At 40.1% G+C, this 27,192-nt stretch overlaps 1 protein-coding gene across 5 annotated transcripts in view; it reads left to right on the top strand.

Annotated features, from left to right (window-relative positions):
• ATP9B (ATPase phospholipid transporting 9B (putative)) overlaps positions 1–23,782 on the top strand; it is a 190,851-nt gene extending 167,069 nt beyond the window's left edge. Inside the window, exons 17-31 of one of the 5 annotated variants that reach the window (XR_012763527.1) lie at positions 1,025–1,117; positions 2,258–2,341; positions 3,617–3,787; positions 6,146–6,244; positions 8,770–8,859; positions 10,077–10,221; positions 10,549–10,613; positions 11,071–11,226; positions 11,377–11,441; positions 13,020–13,128; positions 16,108–16,165; positions 16,850–17,053; positions 19,576–19,608; positions 20,401–20,673; positions 22,468–23,782. Coding sequence is in view for 2 of the 5 variants with exons in the window: in XM_075417049.1 (XP_075273164.1) it covers positions 1,025–1,117; positions 2,258–2,341; positions 3,617–3,787; positions 6,146–6,244; positions 8,770–8,859; positions 10,077–10,221; positions 10,549–10,613; positions 11,071–11,226; positions 11,377–11,441; positions 13,020–13,128; positions 16,108–16,165; positions 16,850–17,053; positions 19,576–19,608; positions 20,401–20,537 (1,509 nt within the window). In the remaining 3 variants the exon portion in view is untranslated. Of the gene's footprint in view, positions 1–1,024; positions 1,118–2,257; positions 2,342–3,616; positions 3,788–6,145; positions 6,245–8,769; positions 8,860–10,076; positions 10,222–10,548; positions 10,614–11,070; positions 11,227–11,376; positions 11,442–13,019; positions 13,129–16,107; positions 16,166–16,849; positions 17,054–19,575; positions 19,609–20,400 lie in introns of all 5 variants that reach the window. The other 4 variants (XR_012763526.1, XR_012763525.1, XM_075417049.1 and 1 more) reach the window with 4 other exon arrangements.
• Positions 23,783–27,192: the final 3,410 nt, after the last annotated feature.

Raw genomic sequence — 27,192 nt, 5'->3', positions numbered from 1 at the left:
ACAGCACAATCCAGGGTCTAAGATTTATGAGATAGGTGCTTATTGTCTCCTGGATGCCCAGCTGGAAGCATAGGTAGTGATCATTGAAACCTCCGATGAAAGAAAGCCACAACACCGTGCTAAAAGGAAGGTTTAAACCTCTGCGAATGTTAAGCCATCCACGTTACATATTTCTGCCTTCTCCCTACCTAGAATCAGACACCGTGGCAGGACAGCTTCAGACAACATTCTGAGATGATTAGATCAGTGCCAAGTGCCAGTTCAATAGGTGTCAAGCTCATCCCATTTTTTATTTGCCTGGGATGAAAAGCTAGGCATGCCATCAGCCTTAGGCAAGGACAGATACTTCAGGCAGAACATGTGCATGCTCAGGTCTGGAGAGACCTTGGCAAGTCTGTGTTTCATTAGGTGAGGCTGGCACTAAAAGCCTGTTTAAGAGTTCAGAGATATTCTAAGAAGCTTGCAGATCAGGCTAATCCATTCCTTCTGCAACAGACCATACCTCAGAAACTCGTGATTTGGATTAGATTTGCCTGCATGTGAATGCTCTGAATATGCAATGAATGTTTCATCATTAAAACAGCTGTAATAAGCATTTACACTAAGTTATTTGTAAATTTTTAATTACTTGGATATTTCAAAGATACAGAGCAAACTTTCTGTTGTGGGTTAGGTAGTATATGCCACCAAAGAAACAAAATAGTAGAGGAGGCATAACAGTGGTATTTTAGAATTTAGATGGGCAGTTTAGGGATGCTCAGAATCTGTTACCCACATTGACTTCAGTTAGAACTGATCCTCTCCTATGAGAAAGTAGGGAATATGTATCTGAATGTTGAGATGTCGTTGGAAGTAGTAACATCGACTAATAAAACTTACCCACCTCTTGGCAAGGTGCTTCATCTTTTATAAATGATAATCCACTGACTAATTCCAAAGACAGTTAGGTTATTGGTAGGCAATTGTTTTGACTGTATAAACAGACTTTTTCCCCCCCCCCCCTATTTGTTTTGTAAAATTTTAGGATGAATCTTCAGGAGAAATTACATTTTACATGAAGGGTGCAGATGTTGCAATGTCCACTATTGTACAGTACAATGATTGGTTGGAAGAAGAGGTAAGAAACAGAATAAAAAATGTATTAAAAAAAATTGTAAAAACTAAAAATTTAAAATCAAAATATTGGGTATTGTTGAAATAGGTTTAAAGGAGAACCTGAGCCAATGCAGTAATGGTTTTTGAAGTTCATGTATATCCTGAATGGATTTTAAGGGATTAGAATTGCTTCCAATTCTTAAATAACCCACAGGAAAAGCAAAGCTGGTAGTCATAGCAAAACACATTCCTACTTAAAACAAGGAAATTTGTTTTTCATTGACTGACCTTTCACATAAAACCTAATTACTTCTGAGAAGTATTCTGTGATAAACTTATTTATCCTGAAATGCCCTTGTTTCATCAAATTCTACAGTGAGGTATGATTATGAATTACAAAGCTTAATCAAGGTTGCAGCCAAATTGAAATAGTTTTTTTGCCACATTCGTTAATATAACATAGCTAGTGACTGATTTTCAAAACTGATTAATATTTTTCACTGTGTGGCTCTAGTAGGCACCAGCAATCGTCTTATTTTGACCCTACATACAGACAATATGTTAATACAATGATTACACCATGTATGTTCATAATGGTATTGGCAATATGAATCAATATCTGCTGCAGGGCAGTTTGATTTATTCAGGGACATGAATAAATTAAACTCCCTCAAGACCTAGCAAAATGTCATAAAAATTACTTTTGGCGATAATGATGCACAATTAATTGTAAAATACTTGTTTAATTTATTTAGCTTTATGAGGTCAAATCAATAAGTGTTTTGCACTGGACAGCCTTGTTTTTCATTAAGACATGCTGTTGCATGGTTATTTTGAATTTGTAGATATTTTTATAATAAGAGGTACATTCAGTAGAAAAAGAAAATGTAGCTCTGTTATGTGCCTCAAAAATAGCTTTAATTTATTTTAAAGCTTCAACCGGAAAGAGGTTTTCTTTAAGCTTACCAATAGCATACAACTTCATTTGGGGTACCTGAAGTATAATTGCTTTTTATTCTGTTTGTGTCTTCTCCAAAATAATCTAAGAGTCTAAAGAAACACCTAAAGTTATGGTACAGATATCCCCTGATATATATAGCATATAAAACGGGTACATACTGTTGAATATTTGCATAACTGTTCCGTGGTTTGGTCCATTTAGTGTGGTAATATGGCACGAGAAGGACTGCGTACGTTGGTTGTTGCCAAAAAGTCACTGACTGAAGAGCAGTATCAAGATTTTGAGGTATGAAGGGGCAGAGTCATCTTGTGCTTCACCGTGTTTAGTTACTTCAAAGGGAACATTCCTCTCTTTTATTCTATTATGGTGGAAAAAAAGATGATTCATATTTAAAATATTGATAGCTGAGGTGTGGCACACAATCTGTTAAGAGGTTTTGTCACTTGTTAGTGATTGTTCTGCAGTCATACATAGGATACTGTTTTGCTTGATTATGTGACTGGACGCTGTTTTCCCAGAAGCTAGTGTAATGTTAATGCTGTAGCTTCAGCATGACCTAAAATACCTACTTGTTCTCAAAGATAAGGGCAGTTCCTACTTAGATGCTGTGATGCCTAGTTCTTCAGAAGGCATTCTCCTGAGGTGATTGCACCAGTACAGGCTCAGGGCTGACCTGCTGGAGAGCAGCTCTGCAGAGAGGGACCTGGGTGTCCTGGTGGATGACAGGTTGACCATGAGCCAGCAGTGTGTCCTGGTTGCCAAGAAGGCCAATGGGATCCTGGGGTGCATCAAGAGGAGAGTGGCCAGCAGGTCGAGGGAGGTTCTCCTTCCCCTCTACACTGCCGTGGTGTGGCCCCATCTGGAGTACTGTGTCCAGTTCTGGGCTCCCAACTTCAAGAAAGATGAGGAGCTACTGGAGAGAGTCCAGCGGAGGGCTACGAGGATGATGAGGAGACTGGAGCATCTGTCCTATGAGGAAAGGCTGAGAGAGCTGGGCTTGTTCAGCCTGGAGAAGAGAAGGCTGAGAGGGGATCTCATAAATGCTTATAAATATCTTAAGGGTGGGTGTCAGGAGGATGGGGCCAGACTCTTTTCAGTGGTGCCCAGCAACAGGACAAGGGGCAACGGGCACAAACTGAAGCAGAGGAAGTTCCAGCTGAACACGAGGAAGAACTTCTTCCCTCTGAGGGTGACGGAGCCCTGGCACAGGCTGCCCAGGGAGGTTGTGGAGTCTCCTTCTCTGGAGCTATTCAAGACCCGCCTGGACGCGGTCCTGTGCAGCCTGCTGTGGGTGACCCTGCTTTGGCAGAGGGGTTGGACTGGGTGACGCCCAGAGGTCCCTTCCAACCCCTACCATCCTGTGATTCTGTGATTTGTCAGAAAAAACACATATAACATTGGGTGTAAGGTAAAATTTGCTTTGTCAGTCTTGTTGTTCATTAAAGATATTTAAAGACAAACATTTAGCCTGAAGAATCCATATTGTAACTGATTGGTAGACTGAACACATACTTTATGAGTCATAGCGAACTCTAAGTGGTTTTGTGTTTGTGCAAACAGAGTCGATACAACCAAGCGAAGTTAAGCATACATGACAGAAACCTGAAGGTTGCTGCTGTTGTAGAGAGCTTGGAGCGAGAAATGGAATTGCTGTGTCTCACTGGAGTAGAAGATCAGCTGCAAGCAGATGTTAGACCAACTCTAGAGATGCTAAGAAATGCTGGAATAAAGGTAGTAAACACATACTGCTGGCATGACAAGTTATCATTTATTAATTTTTTTTTTTTTTAGCAAGACATGAAGTATATTTGTCTATATTCAGGATCATTTAAAGTAAGAAAGATGCCAAGTCCTAAGCACCTTCTGGGTATGAGCTAGCAGAAACAAACAAGACATTGTATGTGATGTTCCCTTGTCCACCACAGGTTTCATTAATCTGGAGCTTACTTCTGTAGGAAAACTAGCAACGGGTAAACATACGTGACGCCCAGTCACTAATCCCCTGACTGTGTATGGTGAACTGTGCTAGCTGACGCTAAATGAGTTTGGCACAAGATTCGCATGATAACAGTGTTTTCAGGCTTGGCACTCAGGAGAAGTCTCAGCAAGGATGAAAAGATGAATTGTTTGAACTAGAATTCAGAACTGCCCTTGGAGTTTGTTTGGGTTGTTCCAGTCGTGTTAAAGGGACAGTGTCAAAAGCTTTGCACAAGAATTTGTGCTGTGATTTGTTCATGGACAGGCTATGCTAGACAGCTGTCAACTGCACATTTAGAAGTAATACATTTATTTGACAACAATTTCCTGACACAGATGATTAAGGAGTCAACAAGGAGAGAAGCCCTACTAGTCCTCATGCTAACAAACAAGGAGGAATTGGTCAGGGATGTCAAAGTTGGTTGAGGGGACATCCTTGGCCACCCGCAGTAGTTACGAGAGGGTGAAGTTCAGCAGGCTCAGGAGGATCTTATTAATGTCTATAAATACCTGAAGGGAGGGTGCAAAGAGGACAGAGCCAGGCTCTTTTCAGTGTCGCGCAGTGAAAGCACAAGAGGCAATGCATGCAAACTCATATCAAGGAAGTTCCACTTGAATATAAGAAGAATTTTTTTTCCTCTGTGTTCAAACACTGGAGCAGGTCTCCCAGAGAGTTTGTGGAGTTTCCATCCTTGGAGATACTCAAAACTGTCTTGACGTGGTCCTGAACAGCCTACTGTAGTTGGCCCTGCTTTGAGCAGAGGAGATGGACCAGATAATCTCCAGAGGCCCCTTCCCATGTCTGCTATTTTGTTATTCTGTTTTCAGTTAATCCGTCTTCCCCAAAGGCTTTCAGGTGAATTAGCTGGGAGTGCAGTGGTGTGCACAGTTAGAAAAATATATGGGTGGATTAAAGCCTTAGGATTACATCAGGTTTCTTTTCAGTACAGTGTGACTAGTGCAAGTACTTAGATTAGTGCTTAATGTATAGTATTTACTCGTTTGCTCTTGATATTTCTTTTGTATGTGGTCACTTCTGACTGTTAGGTATAACCTGCTCCAAAGAGAAATAGAACAGCATGGCAATTTTTAGGGGGGGTGGGGCTGTTAGTGATTAGTTCTAGGATTTCAGAGCATTAAAACTGTTCTGGCTTTAATTACAACCAACGCTATAGCAAGCTGGAAACACAACAGTAGCTGTAAATACATCATAAAATTATAGATTACTCGGTTACTGATAAGAAAACAAGAGTCCTTTGTCCATTTGCTGACCCACATGGACACTAACAAAAAGGATCCTACCTGAGATGTCCAGGAAAAGAGGGAGACAGAGGCTTACAGTTTAATAAAATTGCAGCTGTTAACTTAGTAACCATCCAGTAATAACTCCTGCAGCTGAAGTCATTTGTGCTGCGTGATCTGTTCTGTTTGGTCTAGGGCTAACGGTATCTCATTCAGATGACCTTCAGCTTTCTTGGTGTGAAGGGGCTGAGGGAGAGAGAGCTGTCTCACTGTAAGGACAGATGGTCCTCAACCTTATTCCTTAAACTTTAAAGCCTTCATGCCAGTTCTGCACAGTCACTGGGCAAGGTCTAGTTGGAGCATTGGGACAGTAGCTCTTCCTCCAGGATCTGCTGTCTCGTTCCTTGGCTGCTGCTTTCTGCTAGATTCTCACTAGGGTCACAGACTGTCGCATCACACCATTTTGCCGATAAATGGTGTTTCTCTTGTAGTTGCCTACTTCCTCGCTCTATGATCAAGGGTAGTAGCAGGGCCATAGGGAATGGCTGCTGTGCTTTCCCTGCTGCCCAGCTGCGCCAGTGGGTTCCCCCAGAGTTTTGTGTTCTTGTTTTGCCCCCTTCATGTAATTAGAGACAGCGGCCCTTGTGAGATGGGGAGGGGAATGGAGCTGCCTGAAGTAAAGACGGTTCTCTTTTGCTTTGTGTGTTACTGCAGTTAAAACTTTTTAGTTAAAAATGCAAATTTTGATATATTTTCTCTGGTAATCTAATCCCAAAAGGTACCAGAAAAAGGTTGGAGAGAGATGTCATTTAGATTTGAAGAACAGATATGTTAATGTCCAACGGAGTAAACTTTTACATTATTTTGCAGATATGGATGTTAACAGGAGATAAACTGGAGACAGCAACTTGCATTGCGAAAAGTTCTCACCTGGTGTCTAGGACTCAAGATATTCACATTTTCAGACCTGTAAGTATAGTTCCAACTTTTTTGTTAGTTCATCAAAGGACAGCTAGTAACAATCTTGCTTCACTTCACCAGTTGTTGGCTGCTTGTTGAAAATTGGTGGTTATTGTACAGAGTGTCATGATGATGGTTATGAGAGTAGCACTTAGGTGGTTATTCAAGGATGCAGAATTACAAAGCGTTGCTTCTGTTTAAGGGTGATTGTTTCTGGTTTTGTTGATGTGCTGCAGAAGTGTTTGTAGCCATGTTTGGGTGACCCAGGTTCAACATGCGCTTTACACCCTTCAGTTATGCAATGGGCATAGTAAGGTACCTCTGAATAAGGATGGAGAGGGGTCTATGTGAGGTGCTGAGCCGGTAGAAAAGAGCATCCAGGAACTTAGGCTGTCTGAATGCAGTTCGTACTTGTTTTAGCGTTTGCATTAATAGAACTCTTTAGACTCAAGCAGAATTAATCCTGAATTAAGCTGTGATGCCAATGTCCTCTGTATAGATGTAGTTCAAATCATCATGAGAAAATTCGGTACTTTTTTTTGTATATCATAATGTATATTTGCATTTTATTAACAGACTGTTTAAGACAATTGTTACAAAGGTAAACCAAATATCATTTTCTATACATTTTGGTGATATTTGCATACTATCAACTCTACTGAAGCCAAACAAAAGTAGATTTTCCAGAAGTTGATTGATGCTGTGTGATCAGGCATAATATGTCTGTGTTTGTTCTAAACGAACCCCTTGCACCTACAGAAATAATTATATGAATATAATTTACATGTAAATGTAGTTTCTTCTGAAGCATCGGAATGGCAAATTAGGCCCTGCAGACTACTGTTTGCAATTAAATTATTAATGCTTCTGATAAAACTTCAGATCAATTTTTGTTGACCTTTCCATGTTGTAACACCACAAATTAAGTCTTCCTGAACAAAAGCTATTTAGTTGAGTCAGATTTTTATTTTCATTGCCTGGGCTAGTAATCAGAGATCAGCATAAAACTGAGTTAACTTAGAGTACGCAAAGTTTTAAATTAGTTAGAAAATGGATTTATACGGAATTATTTGTGTGGCTGTATTTGTTGCAAAGAAGTAACTGCTGGATTAATGTGAGAAAATAGCAATCACTGTAACACTTCTATCTTAGTTATAAATCAGTAAATAAAAAATTATTTGCTACTTTGGCTTCCCAAAAAGATGCATTTTGTTTTTAACGCTCTTCCTTTTTATTCGTATATTGTTTAAGGCTTATCTTCTTCATTTTGTAATGAAATTAACTGATATATTATTTTAGAGGTATTTACAAATTTAAAAAAAAAATACCTCGCTTAGGTGAAAGGTAGAACAGAGAGGGCAATTTCTGCTCATCGGTGCACGCCAAGTGCTGACATCTCTTAATCTTTGTAATGCAGAAAGATTATAACAGGCGAATGCAATCCAGGGTTCCTAACAGTTGGTAGACTAGGATCTTTCTCTTTACTTGTTCAATTGTGGGAAAGGAGGAAAAAAATTCTGGATTGGAGCATGTGTATGGGTTTTTCTGTTTGCAGGTGCTTTTTAATGTAACTCAAATTTTACGTGTAGCAGAACCTACCTGGAGGGAGAAGGGTCTTTGGACCGCATCTGATTCTGGGTAGTGGTGGGCCAAAGACAAAGCTTCATGTTCAGTGTAATTAAAAATGGTATATTTTGAAAGTTATTTCATCAAAGTGCTGACAGAACCAAAATTAGAAGTGTAATCAGAGTCTGTGTTTTATTCTGTACTTGGAACTTTGTCTTGCATAAACGTTGATCTTTTATTGGAAAAAAAACCCTAAAACTGCCAGTTTCCTCAAAGTCTGGTTATAATTTAAATTTTTCATGTTATGTGTTCTAGCTCAAAACTTGCCAAAATCCATTTGGTAACCTTTGACCATTTTCTGCGTCTCACAGCTGGGCCTTTCTGAAACAATAACTATATAAATAAAAAAAATCTATGATGTAGTTCTTTTGTATTATGCCACTTGATCCTGCTTGCCTACTCATGCAAGATCCAAAAGGATTAGTACTAGTGAGCATTTTGGGTGCCTTTTTAAATCTGTGTCTGTTTACCCAAACTGAAGGGACTATTAATACGAACATTTTGCATTATTCCAAGAACATATTTTACTGATTAACAAATAAAAGTTTTGGGGTTTGCTTGGGTTTTTGTCTGTTTTTTTCTCTAGCCCCACCAAGACAGAAAGACTCGGGTCAGTTTGAACATAAGATATTTTAGTGTCATTAATTCATTAATTTTTAGCCCTGGACTTCTTTGGTGAGGAACCAGTAAAGCTGACTACATAGATTTTCCTTGTTTGAGGATACTTTCTCACTCCATAAGATTCGAGGCTTGTAGTCACATCTCATGGGTATTGGGCTTGCACTGGGATGAAACACTTGTTGAAGAACGGAGGCCTTCTGGGTATGAGTTCTCAAAACCTGCTTTATTTAGACAGGTTTTTTTTAAGAATATAACAAAATGTTTTAAGTAAGTGTTTTTTATTGAAGGTTGCCACTCGAGGAGAGGCTCACTTAGAGCTAAATGCCTTTAGGAGGAAGCATGACTGTGCCTTGGTGATATCTGGGGACTCACTTGAGGTAAGAACTTGGTTTCTCTCACATTACATTTATCTATACGCTTATGTTCAAAAAGTAAAGTATCAGTGTCTTCATGTTCTTAAACTTTTCTCCTATATTTGCCCGTAATTTAAGTTGTCCTTACAGATATTTTTGTTTTTCACTGAGTGCTAATTAGAGATTAGATGTTCTAGACAGGCAAATGTTATTGGTTCTCTGGTCTCCCATATGGTAACAGAATGGAACCTGTACGCAGCATGCTTTAGTACTGTCTCTCCTCTTAACCCCAAAGCGTAGAATCATAGAATCATTCCAGTTGGAAAAGACCTCTAAGATCATCAAGTCCAACCGTCAACCCACCACCACCATGCCTGCTAAACCATGTCCTGAAGTGCCACATCTACACGTTTTTTAAACACCTCCAGGAATGGTGACTCCACCACCTCCCTGGGCAGCCTGTTCCAATGTCTGACCACTCTTTTAGGAAAGAAATTTTTCCTTATATCCAGTCTAAACCTCACCTAACACACGTGGGCGCCATTTCCTCTTGTCCTATTGCTAGCTGCCTGGGAGAAGAGACCAGCACCCGCCTCACTACACCCTTCTTTCTGGCAGTTGTAGAGAGCGATAAGGTCCCCCCTCAGCCTCCTCTTCTCCAGACTGAACAGCCCCAGCTCCCTCAGCTGCTCCTCACCAGCCTTGTTCTCCAGACCCCTCCCCAGCCTCGCTGCCCGTCTCTGGACACGCTCCAGCACCTCAGTGTCCTTCTTTTAGTGAGGGGCCCAAAACTTAACACAGTATTCGAGGTGCCGCGTCACCAGTGCCAAGTACAGGGGCATGACCCTCCCTCGTCCTGCTGGCCACACTGTTCCTGACACAAGCCAGGATGCCATTGGCCTGCTTGGCCACCTGGGCACACTGCTGGCTCATGTTCAGCTGGCTGTCGACCAGCACCCCCAGGTCCTTTTCTGCTGGGCAGCTTTCCTAAAACTGAGCCCTGGGGAACACCGTCTTGACTGGCCGCCAGCTGGATTTAACTCCGTTCACCACCATTCTCTGGGAATGCTGGCTTGTGGGCATGTTGGCTCTCTAAATGAAACAGAATGTCAGCTGTTTTCTCCCAGATGGATGTTGTGCAAACAAAACTTCATAAAAGAATTTGTATACTGTTTTTTTGTGTAGACTGCATGTAATAGTATTTAATCATAAGTAAATGCAAGTGTATTTTTTTCCCTTAGGTTTGTCTGAAGTATTATGAGCATGAATTTGTAGAGCTGGCTTGTCAGTGTCCTGCTGTAGTGTGCTGCCGATGTTCTCCCACCCAAAAAGCTCACATTGTGAAACTGTTACAGCACCACACTGGGAAACGCACGTGTGCAATAGGTAACTGTTGGCAGTGTCTTCATTTGCAGTAGCTAAAATCTGTAACGAGCAGTAGATGGCACCATTGAGAAATAGTTGAAACAAATCCAAAGAGACTTCTGTATCGACAGCCAGGTATTACGCAGCTGTAGCAGAAAGTGTCGTTCCAGGAGAGAGGTGTAGTTATCTTCTTCATTCCACGGGAAAATGTCGTGATTGCTGAAGTAGTTTATCATAATCCATAGATTAATTGTAAGAATTTAAAGGTGTGTAAGAGGTTTCTAAAATACTGTAAGGCCAGGAGAGTAAGACCTCTGAAGAGCTGAATATTGCAGTAACATTTTCCAGGTGATGGTGGAAATGATGTCAGCATGATCCAAGCAGCAGACTGTGGAATTGGAATTGAAGGCAAGGTAATGTGAACAGTTTCATTCTCAAATGTGTGCCATATAGTAGTATGGTAACGTGGGACTAGAAGCTCTATTCTTAAACAGTAGTGAATTGATCATTTCAAATTAAAGTATGCTGTAAGGTGATAAAAACACTTAGTCTTTGAACTAGTATTTTCTTTGATTCTGTGTCCTCTGCTTTATCTTTTTAAATACAAAAAGCAAGAAAAGCAGAAAATACTATTGTTACTTTTGTGTAGCATTTAACTGAAATAAGCAGTATAGGTGATAGTACAGGTAGTACAGCTACTGCATCACAGAATATGCACCAAAAAATTGGTTTTGGTGTCTCGTTGCAGGGTTGATTCCTGAAGCAGGAGCAAACTTGACTTTTAAAATTAATTATCACTTAGACTTTTGAGATTCGAAACACATCTTTCACACTGGGTTTCGTATTTGGAATGTTTTTGTTTCGTTCTAGGAGGGAAAACAAGCTTCCCTAGCAGCTGACTTTTCTATCACACAGTTTAAACACATAGGTAGGCTGCTGATGGTACATGGTCGAAACAGTTACAAGAGATCAGCAGCACTTGGTCAATTTGTCATGCACCGAGGCCTTATTATTTCAACTATGCAGGTAATTAAAACTTTGTTTTCTGAGTAGTTAAAAAGACTGTCTTTGAAATGTCACAAAATCTTAATCAACCAGTATTGTTATTTTTTTCTGTATTGTAATGTTTTGTATATAGAATTATATTAAATATATATAATTATCTGCTTTTTGTAGGCTGTATTTTCATCAGTCTTCTATTTTGCATCTGTTCCCTTGTACCAAGGATTCCTAATGGTAGGGTAAGTCAAAACCAAGAGTTACGATACCTGGTAATAAATATAGCAAACTAACTTGTAAATAACACCCTGTAGTTGGTGTCAGCCACGTTTTTCTTATATTTATCATTGGCATGCTACCAAAACCTGGAATGAGTCTACAAAGCAAAATCAAACTAGGTTGAATATGCGTTATACAAGGGGGTAAACCTCATTACCAGTTCTCTGAAGAGAAGGATCTGCCTAGCCTTAGAAGAAGATACCATATAACCTTTTTCACATACGGGTTGAAAACCACAGCGGAAATCTCCCAGTCTGTAGCTGTTACACAGATGGCCATGCAAGCCTTGGTGAGAATCCCAGGTTTTTCTGTTAAAAATTGAACTGAAGCTACTGGCTATGAAATTTCCACTGAGAGTGCACTACCCAAGTTTGCCACGTAGCACTGTTTGGGTGACTGTATGCAGGATTAGAAGCACCCCAGTCTTGTTGCAGAAGCTGCTTTAGTAACTCTGTTCCCCAAGTCTTACAGCTGAGGGGATGCATAGATTCACAGAATCACAGAATAGTAGGGGTTGGAAGGGACCTCTGTGAGCCATCTAGTCCAACCGCCCTGCTGAAGCAGGGTCACCCAGAGCAGGCTGCACAGGACCGCGTCCAGGCGGGTCTTGAATAGCTCCAGAGAAGGAGACTCCACAACCTCCCTGGGCAGCCTGTTCCAGGGCTCCGTCACCCTCAGAGGGAAGAAGTTCTTCCTCATGTTCAGCTGGAACTTCCTCTGCTTCAGTTTGTGCCTGTTGCCCCTTGTCCTGTCGCAGGGCACCACTGAAAAGAGTCTGGCCCCATCCTCCTGACACCCACCCTTAAGATATTTATAAGCATTTGTAAGGTCCCCTTAAATGCTTGTCCATTATGCATCCCCAGAAATGCTTCATGTTTGTCCCTACTCTCTGCCCTTCCTGTCGTAAGAGCTTCTTTTTATACTCCTTGAAAACAATGACAACTTAATAATAACTTAAACGATAGCCAAAATGAGATGTGCCTACACCAGACTCTGCAGAGGCAAGGAGCAGACCTCTCCAAAATGGTGGTGAATAGTTGTGCGAAGTTCTCGGAAAGTACAGACTAAAATGTGCATCTGGCATGTGCATACTAAAATCCAAAGCCACTCACAGAGCTGTTCAGACTTTTGTTCATCCACCTACCTATACTGTGATGTCCAGAATATAGTGCTTGTTTTCTCTTCAGTTTTTATGCCATTGTCTGTGGATGAATATAAATGTCAGGTCTTTGCACTGGTTGTCTGAAGTGGAAGTGCACAAGGAGTATGGTAACAGGCAATAAGCTTGGGTGATATATATAGAAGAAAGAAATGTATTTACTGTTTTTGGATGTATTAAAGCGCTGTAACTTCTCACAACTGGCAGCTTTCAGAAGCACAAGAGCAGGTTGCATGTATAAACCTGTGCTGGTACACTGCCTCAGTACTGGGTAGAAGAACCAGTTTAATTCCACTTACACAAAAGGAATAATTGAATTCACTAATCAGTTTAAAATCGTATTGTACAAAAGTGTCAATTTATGTGCTTTCCTTTCACCTAGGTATGCAACCATATATACCATGTTTCCAGTCTTCTCTCTAGTGTTGGATCAGGATGTGAAGCCAGAAATGGCATTGCTGTATCCAGAGCTTTATAAGGATCTCACAAAGGTATGAATGTCCTCAGATACAGACCGATGCTGATATCTCTGCAGTGCAAAACTGGGAGTTCTTAGCATAATTTTCTGAAGGCATTCCGTGCAAGACAGTTGCAAAACTAGTATAACGTAGACTTTTGTACTATGAAAATAATCCATGGTACCAAATATTCCACTCAATTTTATTAATGCATTTGTGAAGTTGCCAGTGGTTGGACTGAAGTAATTAAAACACGAAGTTACGCTGATGTAGAAGTTGCTTTCAGTCTGGCCCCAGGATCTCTGATCTGAAGTTATTTATGCACACTTTTTGACAGCTCCTTTTTCCTTTTTAACTGGCAGATTAATTTATAGATTTGTTTTTTCCCTATCCCCCAGAAATTACTACTGACATCTCTAAAAGCTGACTTGCTTTAAGTAAAAGATATTGATACCACGTAACTGAATCATCTGTAGATACTGCTTTCGGTGTGTTTGCACATACCTGCAAAGAATGAAAGTGTGTCATTTCTCTATCCCTCAAAGTGAAACAAATCTCAAGATTCTGTTTTCGTAAGTTTTTTGAAAGTACTTCTGCTCTATCTTAAACTGTTAGCTAGAAAAGTTATGATCAAAGACAGAAGCAGATAGTCTTTTTAGGGATAGTAGATGCTTTGAAGATGTGTCTAAAAGTTCAAAAGCAGACTGTCGTCAGAGGGTCCAAACTTTTCAGAGCTTTTGTCTTTTTAATTGTACTAAATTAGCTATTAGCTATGTTAGTCTGGGAGAATTTTTTCTCATCTCTTGGAGATTTTGATTCTCTCTTTCACCTCTTCAGAATCTTTAAAGTTTCTTTGTGAGATTTCAGCCTGTGATTTATCTCAAAAAAGCATGGCCTTCCACCTGCTAAAGGCAGTTGTGAGCTTGCCTGTGGAAACTTGTTGATGGAATTTGAAAGCATCTTTGTGTACTCGGAAACCCCCCAAGATGGGTGAATACAGGCAAAGTTTTTTGTTTAGGCTTGAATGGCAGTGACGGGAGATGCTGAATCACTGGGTTTAACAGCTTATGTTGCACCTCTACAAATATTAAATAAGTAGAACCCAAATAATTCTCTTCAGATGAAAAACAGAAAAAGAGAATGTGGAGAAACTGGAGAGTACAGTTCAGTGCACTGTGTAGGGCAGATGATGATCAGTGAATGATGGTGAATGAGTAGTACAAGAAGTTATTTATGTGCTACGTTTGACTTCGCTATTAGAAGGTAATCTCATTGTGAGTGTTTATTACAGCAATTTAAGATCATGCTGCCTTAGTCATGACAGTGTGAAGCCTACATATTTCTGCATAGCATTTTTCAAATTACGGACTCTAAATGCAAATCTCTACCAATGCTATTCAGCCAGTGTTATTCAAACGTCTGTTGACGCGGACTATAATTGTATTCCTAGGAATTGGTTTCTTTTCTGGGACATGCTAGTGATGAAAATGTTTTTTAGATTTTTAAAAGCATAAGATATGTTGGCACAAGTCATTGACAGACTCTTACTCCGGTGCAATAAGAAGAGAAAATGAGCAAGGTTCAGAGAGCGAGGTGTGCCCACATACCCTGGAGGACGCACTGATTCAGTGTCGCCATTACTGCAGCTCCTACGGAGTTACAGCTGGAAAAGCTGATGAAAATTTGAAAGGAAGCACAAGAGGGCTCCCTGCTTTCATCTGAAGATGATTCACAGCCTGTTGTGCAGTGTTCCCTAGAGGCTCAGGAGTGACTTACCCCTGCTAGTTCCATGAAGGTGAACCAAAACTCGAGCTCATTCTGATTTGGAACAAGTTGCCCAGAGAAGTTGTGGAGGCCCCGTCCCTGGAAACGTTCAAGGCCAGGTTGGACAGGGCTCTTAGCAACCTGGTCTAGTTGAAGAGGTCCCTGCTCACTGCAGGGGGGTTCGGCTAGATGGCCTATAAAGGTCCCTTCCAACCCAAAGCGATCTATGATTCACGAATCTCACTAATTGGGAGCTATGGTCAACGGCAGAAGCAGTGTCCAGTACTCAAAGGAAAATGTGTGGGCACTCATAGGAGGAAAAAAAAAAAATCTAATGTTTCTCTGTGCTCGTAAGAGAATTTTTTCCAGTATGTTTGGCATGCCACCAACATTCTAGACTATACAGAATTATGAAAATGTGTTTAGCACCTTGCCATGAACTCTATCTATCCAAGAAAATGTTTTAGCCTATACTGAAGGAAGAGCTAATTCATCTCTTTCTACAGCAGTGAAGCACTTTTCTTTGTAAAGAACTCCCTGTTCCAGCGATCCCTTCTTTTGTGCTGAAATGGCTGCTTTGTTTGCCTTTTTATCGTTAAATGCGTATCCTCTCAACTCTGTGGTTCTAACATATTTCATCAGTACCCTCACAGAAAGCAAGTCATATGCACATGCATAGCATTTATTCTTTGATTTCTGCATATGTTTCAATCTACAACATTCACAATCACAAGAATATTTACAATGTATTTGGTAATACTTACTTGCTGAAAACTTACAGTAGTCATATGTTTATTCTATGAACGCAGAGAGACAGTTTATCCCGCATTTAGAAGTGACTAGTAACTACAGTTTGGCTTGAGGTGTAGGTCAGTAGATACACAACGCGATTTTTCTTGAAGACTACATTTTACAGAACAGATATAAAGACATTTTAAATGAAAAATAAACTCATTTTACTGGAATCATCCCTCTGAAAACCAGGCAGAGCGTTGCAAGGTAAAATATCGTTGCTGTTTAAGGTCTTAACTGTCCTACCCCTGAAGTTAGAGACTTTGTGCAATTTCTAGACCAGTTTGCAATGAAGAATCAGAAAAACAAGTAGAAGCTTTTTAGCCTACATCACTTCAAAGACTGCTTATTTTACTTGTAAAATATCTCTCTAGTGATTAACTATTAAAAATGTATGAACTAAGTAGATTTTTTTTTAATGTTGTGTTTAACTGTCCTCTCACTTGTTTCCCTTAGGGAAGATCTTTGTCATTTAAGACCTTCCTCATCTGGGTTTTAATCAGTATTTACCAAGGTAGGAGAGAGTCCTAGTTTTACTGAACTGAGATTTTTCTTTGTCTGCTATTAGCAATATTGTTTTTCAGCTGCAGGTTGAATTCCCAAAGCTTCACATTTCATCAGCAGTTATATTTATTGCTTTCTGTTTATCTCGTAAATTGATATTCCTGTAGTATGCCAGACCTGTTCAAAACACGGGATGGACTGGTATTTTTATTGATGCATGTCACCTAAAAAAGGACATGTTTTTAATTAAATGCTAATCCAGAAAAATTTTAATGAGTGCTTATCCCATTGCATATATTTACACATTAGTTTTCTTTCATGGAATGACAGAAGTGCTGTTGAAGAAATCTAAATTATGTGATCAGTTAAAAATAATTACACTTTCAATAATATCTCATTTATTTGTAGCACTTGACAAAATGAAGTCAATGGAGTTCATCAGATAAATTGCAATAAATGATGTTTCATTTTCTAATAGTTTTATTTCTTCACAGCTTTGGTTGTTTTATTTCACATGCACAAAGTACAGTATATATGACTTCTGTTCTTTTAGAAAGATCAGTGTTATCTTATAAAAAAAACTACTGGGCAGGTTTTCATAATAAGCAATCAAATGTTCAGTGTGCAGTTGTGAGAACTGGTACACTGAAATGTCCTTGCTCGGTGTATTGTTAACTGTGTGTGCCTTTCCTAGGTGGTATTCTGATGTATGGAGCCCTGCTGCTTTTTGAATCTGAATTTGTACATGTCGTTGCCATTTCCTTCACTGCCCTCATCTTGACTGAGCTCTTGATGGTTGCACTGACCATACGAACATGGCACTGGTTAATGGTGGTGGCTGAATTCCTCAGTCTTGGCTGCTATGTGGCCTCTCTTGCATTTCTAAATGAATACTTTGGTGAGTAATAGTAAAAATACTTTAGCAAAGAACTGTTCTTTATATTTTTAATAGTTTTTCTCATTTTTAAAATTAAGAATAGGTGATGTCATGCTTTGTGAAGTACAGCTTTCTCTGTAAGAGATATGACTGAGATAAAATTAGGCTTAATTAATGTTGAGTTAAAATATTCTCTTATGCTTTTCTTCTAGAGTTTGGTAATCTTTATTCCTGTTGTTATGATTTATCCAGATGGTAAACTTTACTCAAACCACACATGCTTTTCCCACCCTTGATGTGACCTTGATAGTCCAAACCGCATACCTTAAATTGGCTTTGAGATTGCACTATTGAAATGGATATGATTTTTGAAAAACCAGGATCTTTCACTGAGTTGGTGAATTATTTTGTGTGCTGGACCAAGTGGACATCATTAGATCTAATCCACAAGCTTAAAAGAGCTGAAGTATTGCTAGAGAGTGAGGCAGAAGGCTGTTAGGATAGATACTTTATATAAGAATAATTTTTTCGTAATTACATTATGCTTATATTAAGCTTGCTTTGCTTTAGATTGCAGCATACGGTACTGTGTCTTAAGGTTCTGATTGTTCATAGTTCACAAGATGAAAGATGACATTTTAACTGCAAATCTTAGCAGTCTGGGATCTAAGCATCAAAATAAGACATACTTCTTTTTATATCGAATTATCCTTCAGTAAAAGCAACCATCTCAGTCTTAGTGTGATTTTACAAATGTAACTTTTGCAGAAATGTATATAACAATTTGGATTATGCCTCACAAGGAGTAGAATCCAGCTCCTTCCCTTTGTTTTCCAGGAGGTGATGGGTAAGGAGTTGTCCTGCAGTTGTCACTTCTCAGAGCAGAATTAAACGTTGCATGGTAGTTTCTAGGAGTCCCATAGTTACGCTTGCACTCTTTCATGTCCCAAGTGTTCAGCACTAGGGTAGTGTGTTACATTATATAATTATTTCATCAGTATATGCTTCGCTGCCTGTCCCAGGTGTTCTGCTGCTTCCCAGGTTTCTCAGGAGTCAAATTTTCCTGAAGAAACAACCCTGTTGGGCTTGGTACTTGTATATTATTTCAGGTTTGCCAAAGTCCCTTTTGGTTTTCTCTGACACTGATGCACAGGCTCTTTAATATAGATTCTTGGGTTGGTTCCTTCATCTCCCCAGCCAGATGATGAATGCAGGGAACAAGCAAGAGCAGGTTCAGGTACTGGCTCTTTAGTCCAAGCTTCCAGGAATACCATAGAGCAGAACTTGCTGCTTAACCTCTGTAAGTCTTTAGCCCTGGTGACAGCCAGTCCTTCCATCCTTTCTCGGTGGTGTTCCCTGTGCAGCACCTTCAGGTGGTGTTCACAGATGTGTAAAAGCTGTGGGGACTTTGTTTCTTGCAAACCTTCCCATGAAGGGGAGTGTTTTACTCGCCTCATGTATTTGCTGGAGAAGTCCAAGCAACTGAGTAAGTAAATGATTGCATGGCTTCTTGCAGCCCGGGAACTTCTGTATTTTTCGTCATTAAGGGTACTGAAAAGGCTGCAAGTTCATGGGCTTTTGTAAAGATACATTTTACAGTGTCTTATTAATCAGTTAATCTGAGAAAATTGCATTTCAGTCTCACTCCTGCTTAATGCTTTACTCTTACCTGTCTGTCACATTATAACTGGGGGGAGGGAGCTTTTTTTTGGGCATGTAATGTAGTATAAACTGAAGTTAGAATTTACAGTTCAAGGTATAGAACAACTTCCATGTATCAGGAAAAAACAATCCAGTCCAATAGTGCCTGACTTCAGTGGCAAATAAATTTTCTTTCAATGGTTACTTACAAGCATCGCCTCCTCCCAAAGAAGTGATGCCATAAGTATGAGAGGGCACTCAAATTAGAAAGACAAAAATATTTGATACTGCACTACAGCTCTGACTCACGGAAGTAAATCATTTTTTAGGCTTCTGAATTAATTGCACGTAACGGCCTTATTAGGCATGTCTCTATGATGCATTACGTAGGTGTGAAGTATGTCTAAGCAGGCTTAGGCTAAAACTGTGTGACATGTTTATTATACATTGAAATCTAATATACAAAGTATTTTTAATGAGTGAAATTGGAGCAGTAAAGCATTTCTTTACTGCATGTTCTGAAGTGAATTTTCATTGACATTAAAACAGTTCTGATCAAGTTTGTTCTGAAGTGAGTTTTCATTGACATTAAAACAGTTCTAATCGAGTTGTTTATACAGTAAGTTATACCTTGAAGTCAAATGTAAGAAAGCTGCCTTCATACCTACAACCTTAAAACAAGACCAAATATAAAACCTCTATATTTTCAAAATATTTTGGTTTATTTGCTGTTTAAAATATTCTGATTGTCATGCAAAAGGCTATAATATTCCAGTTAATGATACTAACATCTTTTTAGTTTCCTTTTTGTGTAGCTAACCTGTTTGAGGTTTTTTTCACGTAACTTTTGTATTTTCTGTGAATCTATCCTTTCATTTTCATTCTCCATCTTTGTGAAACAGGTATAGGCAGAGTGTCTTTTGGAGCTTTCTTAGGTAGGTGAAGTTTAACTTTTCTTGAATTCTTTTTGAAGTCTTTAGAAATTCATTGGAGAGTAGTAAATTATGTAATATACATACTTGTAAATAATGGGAGAAAATGAAATCCCCATTCTTCAGGTTACCTGGGTTCTGGGATCTTTCCATGATAATTAATTATGACCTAACCATTGCAAATACCATCAAAAAATTTCCATACCAAGTGTAGGGTGTCACCATTCTCGTTAATGTTTCTCACCAAAAATAGCTCTCCACTGTGGCTTGTGGCAATGTCACTACCTTGTTTTCCCTTGAAATTTTTTGGGTCTAGTGTAATCTCTAAGGTTTTAGTGAACATTCAGTCTACTTGTGACTGTTTCAGAGAAAAATAATCTGAATATGCAATAAAGGATCCAAAATAGTGGCAGAATTTGGGGTTGGGAACTTGTACTATAGTGGGTAAGAATTGTTCTTACTAGTAGAAAAATAAGCTGGCTTAAGTTTTTATTATGAGAAAATCTTTTAAGTTGAGATTCTGTTTCTCTTAAGATTTTATGCTACAAAACAGTGTAAGGACCGTAAAGGAACTCTGAAGTTCCTGTCTAAAGAGAATAGTTGGCAAAAACAAGATGTTGAGGTGAACTTTCTCTTTCTTGTTGTTTTGTTGCCTTTATTTTTTTTTTAATTTTGCATGGTCTTGAACAATAGGATCAACAAACAATTAAGAGAGCTTTACTGAGTGTGCACTGTGGAAGTTCCAGTTTTGTGTTAGCAGCTTCCATTACTGATTTTCCCTTTTTGTTCCTGCAGATGTTGCCTTTATCACAACGGTGACCTTCCTGTGGAAAGTGTCAGCAATCACCGTCGTCAGCTGTCTTCCACTTTACATTCTCAAGTACTTGAAGCGCAAATTTTCTCCTCCGAGTTACTCCAAGCTTACCTCGTAAAAGTAATGATAGTGCTGTGGTTTTTCACTCACACCAGTCTGCAGGTGTTTATGAATTTATGCTGGACTAAAGAAATTGACAAAAAAAGAAAAATTGAAGGCGACAGAGCACAAAAAGAGGAGGAAGCATCTGACAGGTACAATAACACAGAAGTACACTAACAAGAAATATCAGAGATAAACTACAGTTTCTTCATGTTGATTTTTTTTCTTTTTACTTTCAGTTCCCATGATTATAAGATAAAACTGAATTACCTTTCATTTGACAGTGCTTCTGAGTGGTTTCATTGCTACTGTGAAGGATTTTTTTGCTACCGTAAAGGATTTTTTTCCACTGTACTAATCTTCTGCAGATTAAATTGAAAGTTTTGTTACTTATTACATAACTTCCCTTCTTTAATTATTACATAACTTCCTAATTCAAGTCCTTTCCTTTAATGTTTATATGTGGAAAAGTTCATTTGTCCATACTGCTATGACAAACCTAATACCTGTAAATGCCCGCATCTGTATTAGCAGCTAACTGTTATTCCTCATCGGACATTGAGTAATATGCACTATTTGAATTACGTACAGATGTCTGCATAGCACAGTATTATTTTAGGAGCTGTTGTCCTATTCTGTACTCTCCATTTCTGCCACCAGTAAATATTACAGATCTGTGATGTTGACAGCAGTTCTTTAAATGCACATTACAGCCAGGTTGCACAAAAGCTGTTTAAAAATTAAACGATAAATTCTGTACATAATTCCACTGCACCTCTTGATCTGTACAGGTATCGAAGACATGGCTGCTCAGTACATATGTCTTAAAATTCTTACTCATTTTGTATTTGTAAAACTGCAAATAGTGTCAAAGTACATTTCTATATATGAGAAGTCCAGTAAACCTTGTATTAGCTAATATGTTTAAATTGCCTTGTAATCTGTTTACTTAGGTTACTCAGGTAAAAGAAAATAAGACAAACACATGAGCATTATGGTAGGAAAATCTATCATCTTCCAAGATGTAAATTTTATGTTTTTACAACTTAGTTTGGGTGCGAACTTGTTTAAAAAAAAAAAAAAAAAATTCAAACCCATTTTGCTTGTTGTAAACTGTCAGAGTTGAGTGTCTTGGCTGGGTTATGACACTTCACAGTGGTTGAAGGTTTGTTCCAGAAGCTCATATACTCTGATACAATCTGAAGGGTCCAGATCTTGCATATTGTAATGGAAAGTAGGATATATTATTTTAGTTTTCCATTGTGATATAACTTTGCTTTCTCAAGAAGTACGTATAATAAATCTGTCAGAGTCTATTAATCAGTAGAAAGGAACAGCATATAATTATCCATGCTTTATTTATTAAATATTTATGTGTGTGTTTTTAAAAAACACTTAATATGGATGTCATTTTTATGTTTGACTGTATGCCTTTACAACATAATTCCTTGTTTAATCTTTTATAACTTTGCCCTTATGCCATTATTATATCGGCTGAGTAATATTGAAGTGATCAATGTAACTACTTCCTGGGAGAGCAGAGGAAGCTGCTGCAAAGCCAGGTGGGCTTCACTCCACTCAATTCATTTTTGCTTTGGAAGTTTTTCTTACTAGCTATTTATCTGCCTTTTTTTTTTTTTTCATTCCTCATTATAAAAGCAATAAAGCATAATTTCTACCAAATATTATTAATGGTATATGTATTAAATGAACTACTGAAGTAGTGTTTCTTTTAATTACACAACATTGCAGACGAGTTTGCTCTGTCCCTCTGTAAGCTCCCTTCTGCACAGCCCCCACAAGATGTCACTGCTCTTGCGTATGAGCAGAAGCCTGGCTTCATCTCGTGTGGGTTTGGCAAGATGCTTTTCGTTTTATATTTTTAGTTTAGTTGTGTGGTATTTTTGTTGCTGATTTGTTTCATTTATTTGTTTTTCCCCAATAAGTGGTAATTACCTTGAATTGACTGAGAAGAGTCACCAGTGTGCAGTTGATCTGAAACAGTGAGGATGTTTTCTTCAGACGCCTTTGTCTTCTACATTGTGAGCGCACAACCATATGCATAAGATTCAGTGGATAAGCAAAAGAGTTGAGTTGGCCGTCCTTCATCTATACATCACATATTTGACATTAGTCAGAGAAAGAGAAAAAAGCAGAAATTAAACTAGCAATGTGAAAGTGAGAGTGTTACCATAATACAGCCGTGCGAGATGCAATCGTATCCGTGTGTACAGAATTTATAGTGTGCCTGTATTAACCCTCGACATGAAGAGCGTGAGGTTAGTGTGAGAGCAAATGTAGAGATCGTGCACACAGGTACCAGCCTCTCAAAAGTGGAAGTGCCTGCTTTCTGAAAGTGTTTTCAGTCTACAGCAGAGTTCTGGTTTCAGCTGACAGTTTCTTTTGAAGACTGCAGAAGTCTGATGCAGGCACCTTACCTTGCTTTTGAGGCTCCGCCACTGCAAAGCGATGCATACCTGGGAAGCCTGCTCTCTCTTCGTCCCTGCCGCTCGGCCACAGCCCTGTGAAGGGGTAGCGCTACCAAATCGCAGTTGTTTGCAGGTAACAATATCAATACAGAATTTAAGTGTTGTAAAACGACATGTTCCAGTAGAAAGCTTTCATGTATTGTGGATTTCAGTACAGAGTACCATCACAATCCCTGGCTCTTAAAACAGACAAGAATGGTAACATGTCTGGCGTGCAAGTGAATAAATTATTTCATAAAAATCTCATGCTGTTGTCATTTCACATCAGTGTATGTCAGGAAGAAGTCTGGAGCACCAGATCGGCTTACACAAACACAGATTTAGACTTTGGATCTGCAGGTGACACCCAGAAGGAGCTTAATTTTATCTGGTATTAGATAAATGTTTGCTTTTGTGAGCTGCTATGTTAGATATGTATTTCTGAAATGGTAATTGCATCTCTTTGAAAACATATTTGGAAACTGATGTCAGAACTGGGATAGGATGGAGGAGCAAGATGTGAACAGGAAATATGTCATCACCAAAGCAGCATGCATAACAGTACTGACCTATTTGGACCATGTTTAATAAGCGTACGAGCTGAACGTCTGCTAGATTTCCTATGTGGTTTGATGGAAGAACACCGGGAGAAGGAGAGATCCTGCGAAAAAGGAGTAATGGTAATTATTACACTGGTGTCTTCTGCTGCTGTTCAAAACTCACATGTTCATGTAACTGCTGGAAAATATTTTACTACACAAGATATTAGTTTGCAAATAGAAGCCAAAATTAAATCCTTGCGTACTTAACATTAAACCTGTAGTACTCATCCATGAATGCAAGTGTTTACAACAGTGGTTTTATGTTCCAACTGAGCTTGTTGACACATACCATCAAAATTCAGCTGTGTGACATCTCCTGTTTTCTTCCTAAAATTTCTGAGTGGTTATCCAAAAACGTGCAATTGCTTTTGTATCTACATAGGACGTGTGCGTTGTCTTGATGAGCAGCATCCACTTGAGCCAACCTGTATTAGAACTGTCCTCCTAGCCTGTGTCCACAAGAGAGCGCGAGCCTAAATATTTTTCAGTCTCCTTTTGAAACATATCAGCAAGAGAGAACTCTGCAGTCAGGAACCTTTTCAGAGCGGACTCCAGTTCTGCAGGTATTTAAGCAAGAATTTTAATATTCACCTATGTAGTTAAACAGTTGTTAGTCACAGGGGTCAGCTTCTGTAGACAAAGAGGAGATGATTTTCCTACATACCGCTCATGCCCATTTGTGCATGTCAGAGAGTATCGTAGAATCGTAGAATGGTTTCGGTTGGAGGGGACCTTGAAGATCATCTGGTTCCAAACCCCCTGCCCAAACGCCCTGCCATGGGCAGGGACACCTCCCACTAGACCAGGTTGCTTAAAGCCCCGTCCAGCCTGGCCTTGAACACTTCCAGGGAGGGGGCAGCCACAACTGCTCTGGTATTTCACCACCCTCATAGGAAAGAATTTCTTATGTCTAATCTAAATCTGCCCTCTTTCAGTTTAGAGCCATTACCCCTTGCCCTATCACTACATGCCCTTGTAAAAACTCCCTCTCTAGCTTTCTTGTAGGCCTCTTCAGGTACTGGAAGGCTGCTATAAACTCTCCCCACAACCTTCTCTTCTGCAGGCCGAACAGCCCAAACTCTCTCAGCCTTTGCTTACAGGAGAGGTGTTCCAGGCATCGGATCATTTTTGTGGCCCTCCTCTGGACCCGCTCCAGTAAGTCCATGCCTCTCCTGTGCTGAGGGCTCCAGAGCTGGATGCAGGACTCCAGGTGGGGTCTCACCAGAGTGGAGGAGAGGGGCAGAATCTCCTCCCTTGCCCTGCTGGCCATGCTGCTTTTGATGCAGCCCAGGATACAGTTGGCCTTCTGGGCTGTGAGCGCACAGTGCTGGGTTGTGTTGAGCTTCTCATAAACCAAAACCCCCAAGTCCTCCTCCTCAGGGCTGCTCTGAATCCATTTGCTGCCCAGCCTGTGTTTGTGCTTGCGATCGCCCTGACCCGTGTGCACGACTGCACTTGGCCTTGTTGAACCTCATGAGGCTGCATGGGCCCACCTGTCAAGGTCCCTCTGGATGGCATCCCTTCCCTCCAGCGTGTTGACCACACCACAAAGCTTGGTTCGTCGGCAAACTTGCTGAGGGTGCACTCAGTCCCACTGTCCATGGCACAGACAAAGATGTTAAACAGTGCTGGTCCCAATACCGACACCTGAGGGAACACCACTCATCACTGGTCTCCACTTGGACATTAAGCTGTTGACTGCAACTCTTGGAGTGCAACCATCCAGCCAATTCCTTACCCACCGAGTGGTCCATGTGTCAAATCCATGTCTCTACAATCTAGAGACAAGGATGTTGTGTGGGATAGTGTCAACTGCTTTGCTCAAGTCCAGGTAGGTGATGTCAGTTGCTCTCCCCTTATCCACCAATGCTGTAACCCCATCGTAGAAGGCCACCAAATTTTTCAGGCAGTATGTCTAAGCGGTATAGTCTCCATACTCCTCAGCAACCTTAACTGCTTGCTCAAGGCCTTGAGATTGCTTTGTGGAAGAACCTGCCTCAGATCTTCCACTGGTGAACTAGGCAGTGGGTTCCTGCGATCATCCTCCATGCCTACACTGATATGCTCCTCTGCCTTGCTCTTACAGGGTACATTGGAGGGTTCCTTCATCACTGGAAGTTGGGGCTGTTTGTTCCTGAACCACCTTTGTTTGCGCATTTGCCACGTGAGTGGTGGCGAGCCAGGCCTGGGGAAAGGGCTCACTGTTTAAATGGCAGTACAGACTTCCTCAGAGGCTTTGGAGATGCGCTGTTAGCAAAGATACTCTGGTGTGACCTCTTTTCCCACTTTTGCAGAGCTCTGTATCTCCAGTTTTTATACTGCTGAGAGAACTTGAAAGAGGCTGGTGTCTGTTTCACCCTTGCATCCCTTCACAAGCCCCAAAGTATCAACGCGGTTCCGACAGCCTCGGCAGGGCGAAGGGATTTGGTGTGTGCAAAGGGACAGCAGAGTCTGGGTGGACAGTGCTCCTTAAAGAAGTGATAGCCACAGGAGCAGAGGTGGCTGTTCAGCTTTCACTGCTGGTGCAGAAGCTGTGCTTGTAGGTCCTGCTTACACTGACATCCATTTGAATTTTAGCTTCCATGGAGTTTCTCCTTACTTTTGCTGGCTAGAAAGGAAAGAATTGGGCCAGCAGTCTCTAAAACACTTTATTTAATAACCTTTCTGTATCTAGTCTGGTATTACTATAACTCAATTGAAAGTTGAAGGCAATCAAAAAAGCCCTTTGATACGTTCGCCCCCCGTAGAGAGGAGAATCGGTGCAAGTGAACGACGACAACACCGACAGAACATTATGTGTAAACAAACAAGAGGCGTGATAGCTTTAACGCTGGGTTAACAAGCATAGGAATTCCTTTTGTAAACAAAACACACTTCAATACTTCCCAACAAGTATTAACTACCCGACAGATGCCCTCAGCAGGGTTCACAGCTGTCATTGGGAGTGGGAATTTGCTCAGCCAATTGCTAACGAAATCCGTCTCAAATGGGGAAGACCCATTCACCACTTCATTGCCCAAAAACATAGTTTTGGTCAGGATGTTTTACAGCAGAGGTTGTGAAGACCGGATGCCTTGAACAGAATAATGAGGGCGTGCTCCGCAGTTGAGTTGACAAATTCTACTTCATTCTCCCATTCCTGACCAGTTTTTGGCAAAACTGCAGCTGCGATTTCTCCTGATTGTACTCTCCTCCTGTCCTCCAGCGTGCTTTCAACTTGAGATTGTCATTGGCAACAGTAAACCTCTAAACTGCTCAGAAAAAAAGCAGGTTTGAGGAATACTTAGCCTTTTTTGCATTACTGAGCTAGAAGAAAGATCATCATCTCTTCTAAGAGGAGGAGGTATTATTTTCAGTAACTATAATGCATGGTATTTGTGGCCCTGCCTTTATTCCTCTAGCAGTAAACTGTGCTTATTTCCTCTTCTCTTACAGCAGTAGTAAGCATAGAAAGGGTTTTGGCTATAATGTTTATGTAGCTGTAAGCAAGCAGCACACAAAGTAGACTATTGCCATTCTTATTTGTAGGACTGCTTTCCACTGTTTCTCTATAACGTACACATCTATTTTTCTCCATGGCCCTCTGTGTTTTGCTCCAGGT

The sequence above is a fragment of the Opisthocomus hoazin genome, chromosome 3 (assembly GCF_030867145.1).
Source record: "Opisthocomus hoazin isolate bOpiHoa1 chromosome 3, bOpiHoa1.hap1, whole genome shotgun sequence".
Classification (NCBI taxonomy): Eukaryota; Metazoa; Chordata; class Aves; order Opisthocomiformes; family Opisthocomidae; genus Opisthocomus; species Opisthocomus hoazin.
This window is presented reverse-complemented; position numbering and strand designations above follow the sequence as displayed.